This window comes from Lissotriton vulgaris, chromosome 7 (genome assembly GCF_964263255.1).
Source record: "Lissotriton vulgaris chromosome 7, aLisVul1.2, whole genome shotgun sequence".
NCBI lineage: Eukaryota > Metazoa > Chordata > Amphibia > Caudata > Salamandridae > Lissotriton > Lissotriton vulgaris.
This window is the reverse complement of record NC_141695.1, coordinates 1,724,063,634-1,724,077,894: the sequence shown is the minus strand read 5'-3', so window position 1 is coordinate 1,724,077,894 and position 14,261 is coordinate 1,724,063,634. Positions and strand designations below refer to the sequence as shown.

General features: G+C 44.4%; 1 protein-coding gene across 9 annotated transcripts in view; it reads left to right on the top strand.

The window, feature by feature from the left end:
* The window catches only part of PEX5 (peroxisomal biogenesis factor 5), a 116,776-nt gene extending 102,731 nt beyond the window's left edge, over positions 1–14,045 (top strand). For all 9 annotated transcript variants that reach the window (XM_086932952.1, XM_086932949.1, XM_086932945.1 and 6 more), the window contains 2 exons: positions 5,327–5,484; positions 11,182–14,045. In XM_086932952.1, the coding sequence (XP_086789078.1) occupies positions 5,327–5,484; positions 11,182–11,383 (360 nt within the window). In that variant the 3' untranslated portion in view covers positions 11,384–14,045. The remainder of the gene's footprint in view (positions 1–5,326; positions 5,485–11,181) is intronic.
* Positions 14,046–14,261: the final 216 nt, after the last annotated feature.

Sequence of the window (14,261 nt, the reverse complement as noted above, 5' to 3'; positions counted from 1 at the left end):
AGTTTTACAACTGTACTTATCTCTTTCTGGATGTCGGTCCCTTCCTCCAGTTGGAGGGTTTGGTCTCTGTTTCTGAGACTCTTCCCACGTTTCTGCGTCTGGGTGCCTCTGCTGCCACTTCCTTCGGAGATGCCTCTTTCCTAGGTATCTTCCTACCATTGTATCTGTTAGGCCTGCTGGACGGCTATTCTGATAGCGACTGTCCTTGGTCTATTTCCTGCATGCCTCTATTTGTGGATTGATTCTCACTTTAGCCCTCCCGATACCCGGTCTGCTTCTTTAGCTACGCCACCTTGTGGTCTCTATGGCTGTTTGCTGCGGAATGTTCATGTGGTGGCTTGCTTCAGCGGGTTCTAGGTTGCTGCTGTTCATCCCTGTTCTCCCCTTTAGGACCGGGTGTGCACTTGGCGTGTTTGCGACACTGCTCAGTTTCTACCTCTTACCCTTGGTTCTTGACTGTAGCTCCTCCAGCCTTCCTTCCATGGGCTAGTCTGGTAGATCTTGACTGCATCTCTTCATGTTCTTCTCATCCTTTGGTCAGTGTCCACATAAAAAAAAATAATCCGGATCCAGTCTGATGCCTGGGGATATTCTAAGTTAAGGAATCTGCGGCAAGGCAACATCTCTACCAGATACATAGTTAACGAAGGTAATTAACTCGTACTTCAAGGTAAGCCAGGAGTATAATCAGTTTGCCGAGCTCCCTTTCAACCTCACTAGTATCGCTCAAGTTTTCACAAAAGTGATACAGGTGGTCACTACCCATCTGAGTTCAGGGATATCAGTATTGCTGTTCATCAATGAATGGATGTTGGAAGCAGGCTGACCACACTTGGTCTTGTACCACTTCCAGCTAATGAAAAAACTATGAACATCGTTCGGGTTCACTATTAATGAGCCAAAGTCCCAAGTTACTCCTTAAGCAGATGCCTCTATTCATTGGAGCAATCCTGAACAAAGTGAAGTTTAGGACATTCGAGTTATGATTCTGATGTCTCCGGCTTAAACCTGGATCACATTGAGAGCATCTCTGAGGCTTCATAGCCTCTTGCATCCTTCTCATCTGTTCCAGATGGCATATTCAGGCTCTTCAATGAAATTCCAAGTTTCAATAGCAATTTCAATAGTTTTGCATTCTGGGTCCTGAAGGTGGGTGTAACATCGAGGCAATTTCTTCATTGTGGACCACCTGCCAGGGCCCCTGAATGCTAGAACAGATGAACTGAACAGGCGGTGCATTATGAGCAGTGCCTACATCCTGAGGTGACTCATGGTAACGTACTACAGTGGGAAGAACTCTGCCTAAATCATTTTGCCACCATCAAAAACATGCACTGTTGAAAGTTTTGCGCATTGGGTTTCTGCAAGAATACTTATAGGAGTTAAATTCTGGCTGAAATGGAGTTTGGTACTCTTGTACACCTTCCAGCCTCTCCTGCCTGTAGCTCTGAAAATATCCGGAATGGCCATGCTCAGGTCATCTTAGTGACTCCTGATTGGGTCAGGCGAGTCTGGTACCCAAACCTTCTGGGTACGAGTAGTTTTCTTCTGTTCTGCTACCAATTTGCAAGGACCTAGTTTCTCAGTAACAGTCCTTCACCCGAATCTGCACAATTTATTTGAAAAGTTTTATAAAGCGCAAACAAGACCCTTATGGGTATCTGAGCACTGTACAGATGTGGGGAAAGCACGAATAAAACCAAGCACAATTTTACAAATGGTGTAGTTGAGTCCACACAACGACAAGCAAAGGGGAAACAATCAAGGTCAGTGGTTGGAGAGATGGCCCGATGCAAACTAGAGCACAATACCATTTAACAGACAAGCATACAATAAATCGAAACAACGGTGTAAAAAAAGAGTCAAATTTGTATAAGGAGCATGAGAACAAGTTGATGATGTTAATGTTCACTCAAGAATAATAGTTTGACCTGTTTCTTGAAAGATGCCGTGGAAAGATAAGAGCTAATCTGAGGCGGTAGAGCGTTCCAAATTCTTGGAGCAAGGCAGGTGAATGCCCGATTATAAGATCTTTTCTTTTTGAATTTGGGAGGTTTCAAAAGTAGGGTGGATGTACTTCTTAAGTTCCCACAAGAGCCTGATAGTTCAAACTTATTTGCAAAGTATACCGGGGTGTTGTGATGTATGGCTTTATGCATCAAGCAAGCTCAATTGAAACCTCTTATGGCTTCGATAGATGGCCAATTTAGTTGCAAAAGGTCTGGGTAGATGTGGTCATGCTTTCTAGAGCCAGTGATGAGCCTGGCCTATGGGTTTAGAGTAATTCTAAGCACGGCCAAGCTAGCTTTGGGAAGCCCAGCAAGGGTCACCAAACCATATTCCAGACGAGAGTTAACAAGAGATTGTACAGTGGCCTGATGTCTTCGGGCAGCAGGAAAGGCTTGATTTTCTTAAGGGTGTTGAGTTGAAAGTTGGCTCCCCTTATAGTTGCACTGATGTGCGCTTGCATATTTAGGTACTTGTCCAAGGTGATGCCTAAAGATTTAGTAGAGTCAACCACATGAGGGGTGCAGTTAAGAGCAGTGAGTTGATTAAGCCAGACAAGGGTAGGTTCAGAGTGGTTGAGTGGAACAATCAGAAGGAATTCAGTTTTGAGAGTATTTAACAGAAGATGGTTCTCGCTAACCATTGTTGAGTTTGTGAGAGAGCATCATTTAGCGTTTTATGTCTTCTTGGGAGGAGATCTTCAAGTGCAGTTCCGTGTCATCCGCATACATGTGGTTCTGAATGTTAGTGGTTCAGAATGACGGTAAGTGGTTCCATAAAAAGGCTGAAAAGAGTGGGTGAGAGTGCGGATCCTTGCGGAACTCCAATTGGGTACTGGTTGCAAGGGCGTGGTTAACTTTGATCCTTTGTGAGCGGTTATGTAAGAAAGAGGCAAACCAATTTAGGACCGAGCCCGAGAGACCCATCCTCTTGAAGAAGAGCAATCAAGTGTCCATGTTTGATGGTATTGAATGCTGAGGACCGGTCAAGAAGGATCAGGAGACAAAGACATTTTGATCAAGGGATCTCAAGGCGTCATCCACAATGTGCGTTAGTGCTGTTTCAGTGCTGTGCCCTGCTCTGAAACCCGACTGGTAGAGGTCAAGGAGTTAAAATTTCTTGATGTGTTTGCATAACTGCGAATGGAAACATTTCTAGAGCAATTTAACTAGAGTCGTGACGCTGGTGATAGGTCAAAAGTTGTTAGGATCAGATAAATCAGAATTGGGCATCTTAGGAATGGGAGTAACTTGCCCTCTCTTGGGGCAATCAGGGATCCTTCCCTGTAAGAGAGATTCATGAATGAACCGGGCCCACAAAGGGAGAATGGCCGAATTGAGATCTTTAAAAATCTTAGCAGGCAGTGGATCGCTGAAAAGGTTGGAAGGTTCAAGGGACGCCATGTCGTGGAGAAGCTCCTTGACATCTGGAAGGAGAAAGGAATTCCAGGAGGTGTTGTTTTTGAGAGAACAACTAATGGGTAAGGACACTCCCAAAGTTTCCGCCCACTCAACTGAAGGTGCAGTGAGGTTCAGAGGTCTCAAAATGGGAGTGTCAGGGAGCAGCTCCATTTCAGTGTTCTTGTATTTTTCAGCAAAGTGCACTGAGAAGTCCTCCCCACTAGGAAGCAGGGATAAGGGAGTCGAGATGGAGTTGGAAGAGTGGTAAGCTTGTTGCTTGATGATTTCAAAGAGCGTCTTGGGTCTATTCTTATCGCCATCCAGCTGAGCCTGAGGTGGTCTGTTTTAGCAATGTGTATGTGTTTGTTGTAAGTACTATAATATACACCTACATGCTTGTAGATTGAGTGGCAGCACCTGACTATGTTTGATCGGCTGCCTGAAGAGGCAGATCTTGCTGACAGGGTGCCCTTGCACAAAATCCATTTATTCTGGACACTGGGAAAAATCTATGACCTCGTGTGACATTTGCAAGACTATTTCAGTACAAGCAAAACTGTCTGATTTCATTTTGTTTTTTATCTTTAGCACAGCAAGGTTTTGCAATTGCCATTGTTAAAGGTTATTTGCTGGCCCGTTCTATGTTTTCCACACCAACCATTCTTGCTTATATCACCTGTTGTGATGACATTTATCAAAGGTTTGACTTGTGTTTCCTCCAAAAGAGGGTTGTGATGCCACAGTCGGACCGTAACTTAATCTTGAGGTTTCCTATGTGTGTGCACGTTGAGCCGATGCATAGCTGCTTGCTGCGTTCCCGACTTTGACAACCATTTATCTAATTGCAATTATGTCAGCTTATCAAGACAGTGAACTTCTGCCATACATCATCCTTTCTCTCAAATAAGTTGGTGCTAAGGCAATCCATCAATCACATTGTTTGGTCCCTCTCAACTCATGAAAAGGAGGAGAGTCTCCATCGACTGGACCCCAAAATTGCTTAAAGCTTTTACATTGATCGTACCAATGACCAGCAAGTGTACAATCAACTATTTGAGGGGTTTTCCATAGGAAAAAAAGGAAGGCTGTGCAGAGCAGGGCCCTGTTGAGGTGGGTAGGTTTCAGCATTAAGCTCTGCAACTCACTGGCAGCCTCCGAAGCTCTGAGAGCCCTTTCCACCTGGATTATGGCTGCTACCACTGTGTTGGCACGCTGAGCGCCTTTACTTCACATCTGCCAGGCTGCAAGATTGGGTGTGTGTGCACACGAACACAAAATACTGCTTCCTTGACTGCAAGGTCCAGAATGGCATTTTTCCAGCTCTGTCCTGCAATACTTTTGGTGTGAGCCTACTTCACAAACCCTCCGCCTTGGGAAGTTCTGCTCTGGTATCTATTCTAAGGTGAAGAATCTGTAGTTGGACGTTTCAATCAGAAGAACAAGTTACTTACCTTCAGTAACACTCTTTTTGATATATATTCCGTCTAACCGCAGATTCCTCAGCACCCTCCCACCTCCTCTTCCTCTCAAGTGGCTTCTTTTCAACATCTACAAAGTTAGTATTGAGCACACTGGAACCAACAGTTGTTCACACTCTGTCAGGGGGCAGAAAGGAAAAAGACAAAGTGACGTTGTGTAGCGGTGGCGCTTCTATGCAGCTCCGCTTAGTCACTTCCAAGGCGGTGTGAAGTCAGCAAAGAGCCACATGACCCTACCTAGCTGTGTGCAGAAGCTCTGCTTGGAGAAACTTTTTCCAAATCCAGTCTTGCTCCTGGGGAATATTCAAAGGTGAGGAATCTACGGATGGAAAATTCACCAGAATAACCGCATTAACGAAGGTAAGTAATTTGTTCTTCACATCCATCTTACGCTTTATAAAGTACTCTCTAATCATTGCCTGTGTCCCTCTTTCATTGCAGGATTATCTGCTTTGGAACAAGTTGGGTGCCACCCTGGCCAATGGGAACCAAAGCGAAGAGGCGGTGGAGGCATACCGGCGGGCATTGGAGCTGCAGCCTGGATACATCCGCTCCCGATATAACCTCGGCATCAGCTGCATCAACCTTGGGGCACACAGGTAACGTAGGGTAGGCCAGAAGCATCAAGGCACTGGGGTGAAAGGACCAGCTGGACCACAGGGTGCAGAAGTGTTAGTGGGAGGTATGGCTACAGAGTACAGTGTCAACATTCTGGGTGGCAACAAATAAGATAGTGTAGAAGAGATTTGCATGGGATTATGCCCCACTAAACTCTCCCTCTGGTTCACCCCCAAACTTAAAATCGACAAACTTGCCGTTAGGAAGGCGGAACGTAAGTGGAGGCGCTCCAAGGATAGTAGTGATAAACAGCACTATAAGATCACTCACCGGCTTTATATGAATCACATAGCCGAGGCTAAAAAAGAATACTTAGGCAACAGAATCACTCTTGCAGCTAACTCGCAGAGGGAACTGTAAACTATCGTCAAGGAATTCACCAATTCTCCCTCCTGTCAACCACCGCTAATCGCTTCTCAGGAGTGGGTGAACTCCCTTTCCACTTTTTTTTGTTGAAAGGATCAATGACATTCACAAATCATTTCCACAATCATCAGACATCTCACTCAACGAGAGCAATCCTGACCCCGTATCTTTTAATACTGCCCCCCTCACTGACTTTCATACAGTCTCAGAGGAGGAAATATTATTAACTCCTAATCGCATAAAATCGGGTTCGCCTACCGACTCGGCCTCTGCTCAAGTCCTATCCAAAATTGGCCCCGTCTTCCTCCCCCAACTTACTGTTTTATTTAACCATTCCCTGTCACAGTCCACAGTCCCCACCCTTTGGAAAGAGGCCATTATTAGACCCATTTTTAAAAAAACCTCTGCTGATCCCAAACAGTTAACCAATTACAGGCCAATATCCATTTTACCACTCTTCGGCAAAATTCTAGAGTCCCTGGTTAACGGCATACTTACCCAGCACCTGGAAAATAATAAACTACTGGATCCCTCCCAATCAGGATTTAGGGCTTTCCATAGCACCGAAACAGCCCTGCTTGAAATGGTCGACAATATCAGACTTTCCCTGGATGCCGGCTGTATTGGTTTTACTTGACCTGTTGGCTGCCTTCGACACCATTTCGCACGGCATCCTTCTTGATAGTCTATGCGCATCTGGTGTCGAAGGCGCAGCCCTTAATTGGTTCAGGAGCTATCTGACAGACTGCTCCTCTAAAGTGCAAATAGGTGACTTCTCCTCGGATAGCCAAGTTATCAACAAAGGTGTTCCCCAGGGCTCCATTTTGAGCCCTACGTTATTCAACCTATACGTGTCCCCCTTGGCCAAACTCATTAAATCTTTTGGGTTTCAAACCCTCACCACAATTCCCCCCAAAACCTCATAAATGGTACGACACTAAATGCTCACGTTCCCATAGAGCTTTGAAACGGGCCTTAAAGGCCAAGGTAAGAGACAAGGTTGTAATTTCAAATTTGAGGCGGAATTATAAAGCATTATATATCAAGGCAAGGAAAAATGAAATTAAAAATAATGCATGGAACGATCTCCTTACCATAGATGTCCTTAGAGACGGTAAACAATTTTGGGACATCATAAACCATTCTTTTTTCTCGGGGGATGATAATATAGTCACAGATTGTGTGATCCCTGATGAGAAGTGGGTGCAGCATTTTAGCAACATATACGGTGGTAACCGTAACGAAACAGCTAGAACGATGGAGGGGGACGACTCTTTATTTGCAGTAGAGTTTACTGAGGGGGAGGTCCACAAAGCCATAATGGAGTCCTCAAAAAATAAGGCGCCAGGTCCCGATGGTGTGCCGGCGGACTTTTTTAAATATTGTCCGACACTTTGGTCCAAAATACTAGCTAGAGTCTTTAGGGCAATAAATGAAGGAATCTTCCCCAAAACATGGGCAACGTCCATCATTGTACCCATTTTTAAAAAGGGAAACCGGGAGGACCCAGGGTGCTATCACCCGATTTCCCTCATTGACTCTGCCTTTAAGATCTTGGGCAGAGTCTTACTGGCTAAATTGAGGGAAAATTTAGAACTGTGTGGGGGGGCTCTCTAATATTCAATATGGGTTTCGAGAAAAACGGGGCTCCACGGAACAATGTTCTAACCTGCACCTTTTGGTCTCTAAATACACGGTGGCCGGGGAGGGGTCAGTATATCTGGCCTTCATGGACCTCTCCTCGGCCTTCGACCTGGTAAATAGGACCAAGCTATGGTCTCTCTTACTTGAGATAGGGATAGAAGAACACTTAGTAGCTCTTATTGCTAGTTTGCATCAGGACCTCTCTGCTAAAGTAAGGGTCACTAGGGATGGAAGGTGCACGGAGAGTTTTAGGTCCGAGAGAGGGGTGCGCCAGGATTGTATCCTGGCCCCCCTTCTCTTTACCATTTATATAAATGGGCTGGGGAAATATCTAGAAGGAATGGCTGTTGTGCTGCGTATAGGAGGAGAACAGGTACCAGCTCGCCTATACGCGGACGATGCCGTGTTAATCGCCCGTACTGGCATTGGTCTACAGGCCCTTTTAGATCGTTTTGGCTCCTTTATGGAGAACCTCGACTTAAAAATTAATGTAACAAAGTCACACACCATGATCCTAGGCCATAAAGGGAAAAAACTGCATGCTAAACCTTTTACTTGCAAGGGTGAGGTCCTCTCAAGGGTTCCTGTTTTTCCGTATCTGGGGGTCCTTTTTGACCAGAGAGGCTCCTGGGCCCCCCAGATTAAGGCAAAGAGTATAAGCCTAGTCCGATCAACATCAGCCCTGTTGGCTTTCACAAAAAGATTAGGGGCCAAACCAATGGAGGCAATGATAAAGGTATATAATAGCAAGTGCATCCCAATCGCCACGTATGGGTCTGCCTTGTGGGGTTATGCAAACCTGGATAAAATCCAGAGGGTGGAAAATGGGCTCATCAGAAAATTTTTATCCATCCCCAATTCCACGCCTACTTTTACGATCCATGAGGAAATGGGCTTGCCTTATATTATTGACAAACTAAAATTAGCCCCACTTCTCTTCTGGACCAAAACATGGTTGAACTCCGAGCTAACACTAAATCATGCTATCCTTAAGGATGTAATCTCAAGGGAAAATGCCACAAGAATACCCTGGCTGAAATACATTAGATGTGCTTTCGCCACGCTTGGGAGACCGGAGCTCTTTACTGACCCAAACAACATCAGGAGGGAAGACATTAGATGGATTAAGCAAGAGTTTCTGGAGAGGGCTCGTCTGGCGAGAGAGGAGTTGGAACTGAGGAAACCGACGGTAAGGGCTCACATAGTTTTAATCACCACTCCCTCCATGGAACCATATTTAAAAATCGTCTCGAACCCACTCCACAGACTCCTGCTAACAAAATTCAGGCTGAATTTAATTCATTACTCACTTGGCAACTTCCCTGTGTGGTCAAAACCTGAAGATGGACCACCCTGTGATTGTGATCAGTTTTCAATCCAGGATACCCTCCATTTTATATTTTTTTGTAGTCTGTATACTACTGAGAGGGCAAAATATTTACTTCCTGTTCTAAAGGCTGCTGGATTCATCCAAGTAAGGCCAGCTTTAATTTTCCTCCAATCACTGGCAGACACTCATACCATATTTAGCGTTGCATGTTATTTAACAGCTGCCTTCAGATCAAGGAAGAAAAGAATATCTGGGAAAGTTTTATTTTAACCCAATTTTAAATCTGGTTTTATCTGCAATTTTAATCATTGTAATTATGAGGATAAATGAAATCAACAAATCATGTTATAAATTAGCAATCAAATCCTTTGCTGTTTCTAAAAAATGTGTATTGTATTGTATTTTGTCCTTTTATTATTTTAACAAAAATCGAATAAAGTGTATTTTGACTGACTGACTGGGTTTCAAACAGTGTCTTACGCAGATGACACTCAGTTGTTAATCACCATGGGATCAGATGTCACCAAGACCAAAAAACGCTTCAAACTCTGTATGATAGCCATAAACAACTGGATGACGAATAATCACCTTCTCCTTAATGCCAACAAAACAGAGATTGTGCTTTTTGGGGATGCAGCCAAATTATGGAACAACAACTGGTGGCCCCCATGTTTGGATCTTGTCCCCCACCTAAGACAGCTGCACGTAATCTTGGTGTAATTTTGGATTCTAAACTTTCTATGTCACACCATATTAACAATCTGGTTCGCATCTGCTACGGATTTATGCGCAGTCTTGGAAAAATATTCAAATGGATTATTAGCTGCCTGGACTACGGCAATTCCTTACTTGCTTCTACTAATGTAGAACTCCTGGCCAAGCTCCAGGTCGTGTAGAATACGGTGGCCAGGCTGGTCCTCAATCTGCCCTCGCGTTCACCTTCCGTGCCCAGTTTGAAGACCTTGCACTGGCTTCCAATCAAAAAAAGGATCCATTTTAAACTGTGTTGTCTGGTGCATAAGACACTCGATGATAAAGGGCCCCACTATCTAGCTAAAAAAACTCACCATATAACAACAGGCTAGAACTCTCAGGTCCAATAGCAAATATCTTTTGACAGTGCTGAAGATCCGAACCGCCAGAAATGGGGGTAGATCTTTCTCCCGGGTGGCCCCAGAAATCTGGAACACTCTGCCTTTATCCCTCCGCCTGGAGACTGACCATAAGAAGTTCCGTAGACTCCTTAAAACCTGGCTGTTTTAGCCCAGTCCTTTACATCTGACTGCCGTGTTTTCTGTCCTGTCTTGCCTTGAACACTAGCAAGTGCTATGAGACCTTTGTGGTGATATATGCGCTCTATAAGTAACAAATACAAATTATACTTGGTAGGAGAAAGACCGAGGGGATAATGCAGCAACATTTATGGGTGATTGATGCATGGAATATAGGGGGATAAGGTTATCATCTTGCGCTTATAGTGCAGAAACTCCTTATACAGCCATGTGATTCGTGCAGGGAGAACCACAGTCCCAAGGGCTAGAACACGCTTGTTTTAAAGGCCTTTCGAACTGGAAAAAGATGGCATTGTGGATGATAGCGAGGCAAACCAAAGAGCATCATAATAGCAAGACCCATCCTCAGCGCCAAGTGCAGGAGAGCGTTGACGCTTCTCTATTCGACTTAGAAAAATTTAGTCCATCATTCTTTTCTTATCCCATTAGAAAGAAAAAAAGAATACAACTTGTGATAATCACTTTGCAGATGACTCTGCGTGTAGCAAAAGAGCCACTAATATCCATACAAAACAGCCCTATGTATAAACTAAGTATCTGTGCTACACACATAAAATGCAAAATACTGCAGCCACAAAAATATGTACATTGCCATCTTACATGTGTTGGGAAATCAAAATAATTGAAGTTACACAAGTGTGAGGATGACTGTGACCCTAGAGGGCCCTATTGCTTTTGAAGGGCTGCAGGAATCCATGGACCATCAGTCTCCCATGGAACAACATTGTTCCAGAGGGGGTTTGTGCAACTCGAGGCATCAGGAAACTGGTCTCCCCCTCATACTGGTCACTTGGCCGCCCATCATCTGACACAAAGTAAGTGCAGTGGTGTCATAAGAGCAGCATTACCTGTATTGGCTATGCCTTGCCAGGGCTTGCTTAACCCACAATCCTTCAATGTGTAGATTCCATGAGGACAGTGTTAAATTGTCAACTGCTGCACTGGCCATTTTCTTTTCAAATAAACATATGTTTTTGCTGAATGTTGGCGTTATCTGGCCCTGATTTAGATACTCAAATCTTTTCCTTTTTCTGTTTTTTTCTTAGGGAGGCGGTGGAACATTTTCTTGAAGCACTTAACATGCAGCGCAAGAGTCGGGGTCCACAGGGAGAGCGGGGTGCGATGTCGGAGAATATCTGGAGCACGCTGCGCATGGCCCTGTCCATGTTGGGCCAGAGTGACCTTTATGCTACGGCTGATGCCCGCGACTTACCTGCCCTCCTCCAAGCATTCGGACTCCAGCAGTGACAGCCGAGTGGGATACTGTGCGAGTGCTTCAACACCAGCTGAACAGGTGGCAGAGACTCGAGAGGGTTTTTCCAGTCCTCTCAGCCCCAGCATCCCCAGGCTCCACAGTGGTGCATCCACGCTTCACCATATTCTCAAAATGCTCCCAGAAGGTGGCAGGTGGGAATGTGCTATGTGATAGGTGGTGTTGAGCCTTTTAAAGATACAATGGAAAGAATAACTGTACTGAAGAGGACATTACCTGTAATGCTCTTTGTACGCTCCATGCCACTTCCATGTTGAAGTACGACCTCATTCAGAACATGGCATTTACCAAGTACTGAGAGTGTGACTTTTCCTTTCAGTTTCATGGACAGTATCTGTTCTTTCCAAGTCCTCCATATTAACAAATTCCTCAGTCTTTCAACAATGATGGTTGCCTGTGGTATATAGGTTTAGGAAGTCACCCACCAGGGACAGGGTACCATCAAAAAGCGGCCAAAACTCCAGGCTGGTGGAAACTCCTCGGACTCTCCTTAAAATGTCTTATCTTGAGGGATATCTAAGGAACTGTTTTGCATAACCCTACTCAGCAATTTCGAGGCTGTGGCACAGTAGTCTTCATGATGGCCTGCAGAAACATCCCAACTGGATGTGAGAACTGGTAAGAGACTGGATCCAGGATAAGATGATGAAAACCTCCCACATGTCAACACGTGTTGATCGCCTCTGCTGCTCTGTGCTTTCTTGATCTTCTTTTGTAAAATACCTCTACTGTTAAACCCCTCTCAATGTAATGCACCTTAAAATATGCGAGATGGCTTATACGCACTTATGGTATCCTTCCAAAATGGTACGATCAAACAGATTCTCAAGGACCTCGTGGTACATAAGACGGTTGAATAGATTTATTATTTATTCCGGTTATGCTGCAAGACTTGCCAAGCAACAGAGGAGCAATCCTTACCTGGCTGCCATTTAAGGGTCTTACATCCAGACTTAGCTAACCACCTTTGATTTCAGTCATTCATGGTGTACAACTATCTATAATTTAGTTCTTGGATTATAACTTTAAGTTTGCGTCGCTAAAGAAATGTTTACCCTTTTCCATTCTTGACCTCTTTGCATCTTTTGTTCCTTTACATCAAATGTTAATTATATTTTGTAACAGGCCTACAATAGGAGTTTTTGTTTGTTAATTCAGTTCATGGGGTGAACCCATATTCCTCACCGAGCTTTGTAATTCTATTCTTTCTGTCCACACTCCGGTGCAGGCCCCTCTCCATTGAGAATCACCCCCACTGTGGTCTTGCTTTCCTTGTGAAATACTTCAATGTTGCTGGAATATTCTCTCACCTCATTTAAACCATGGTTGATCCATACACTTTCGCACAACTCTTCATCTATAGAAAAGGACAGCGTGGTCATGGACGCTTGAAAGCTAAGTTTAAAGACCGTCCTCTCTTTTTCTTTGATGATTGACTTTAGAGTCCAAGGTAAACCTTCCTAGCTCTGCCTCCGTCCCCTGCAAGTGATACCTGTGAGTCCGTGGGAATAGTTTTAACAGTTACAGTGGACCATGGGATTTTCCGTACCAGCCACAGGATGGGGAATGTGGCAGCAAATAGGTTCCCAATCAGGCCTGTCCAACAGGGAGTACGTTTGGGAAAGAGTGCTTCCTGTTTGGTTTTGGGCTTACAGGATTGGAGTGTTTTTACATTATAAGCAATTGTGTTCGCAATTCTTTGTTTCAGGCAGTTTTAGTCCAGTATGACGGGTGAGGGTGAAAGGCCCGCTGACTTCCCTTCCCCACCCACAGGAGTGATATCGGAGACCGCGGAGCACCCTCCACCCCTGGTGTTCAACCTTTTTTCCTGATTGGGTGTTGCGCGGGGGACGAGGGAAAGCTCCTACCCTGATATCTTGTTAGGACCACTTGCCCGTAACAGACGCATCAATGAAAAACCGTGATCTAAGATTATCATTGGGTGTGAATTTGTAGCTCTTTGCTGTGACGCAGCCATATCTGTAGCAGCAGTGTCTGGTACATCAGCAGCGCTTCCAAAGTTGTCTGTGAAACGTTTCCATTGGGGATTTGACCAACATTTCAAGAAAACCCATGATGCCAACATGGTATGCGCTTGATAGGCTGCATGCCCTGACAGCAGGTGTAGGGAGCTATCTCAAATTCTGTTCCCAGCTTAGTGAGCACTCAATGCTGGCAGCACTCTCTCCAGCCTGGGAACATTGACAGCAGGAGGTGCTACGCCCAGCTGGAGATCACTAACCGCGTGGGACATCACAGTGAAGTCTGCGTTATAAAATATCAATGAAGCTCCAAGATCTTGGATGTTATTCACCCCATAATCCAATCAATGCAATTTTCAACTTTTCTCTTTTCTCTCCTTTGGCGAAACGCAAGATGTGATGTAGCCAGGATGCCTTTCCTATGTGTGTAAACTTTGGTTAAAAAACTAAATCAATATCAATATCAAAATCAATCAGTCCAATATCTTATCTGTCTCGTCTTTTTATACTTGTATAGGTCTACCTTGCGCGTTTCCGGTAAACAAAATATGTAAAAAATATGTGTAAGATATTTGTAGAAGGAAAGTCCCTTGGCTGTAACTTGGAGCTTTCTTGATAATATCAAATGAAATAAAAACTGTAAATAAACATAAAAGCAGTATTGTTATTATGCCGGGAGTGTTGAAGGAGGATCTGCCATGAGTTTGTTGTCTGATGGTAAGTGCAGGACACACTGCTGTGATGGAATTACTGTGTAAGCCAGCCTTGTAACATACTCTTTTGAGATTTGTATTACACATCCTTTTTATTGTCTTTGCCTTCCTTTTGTATGTGTCCAAGTAAAAGACACTCAAGATAATACAATATATTG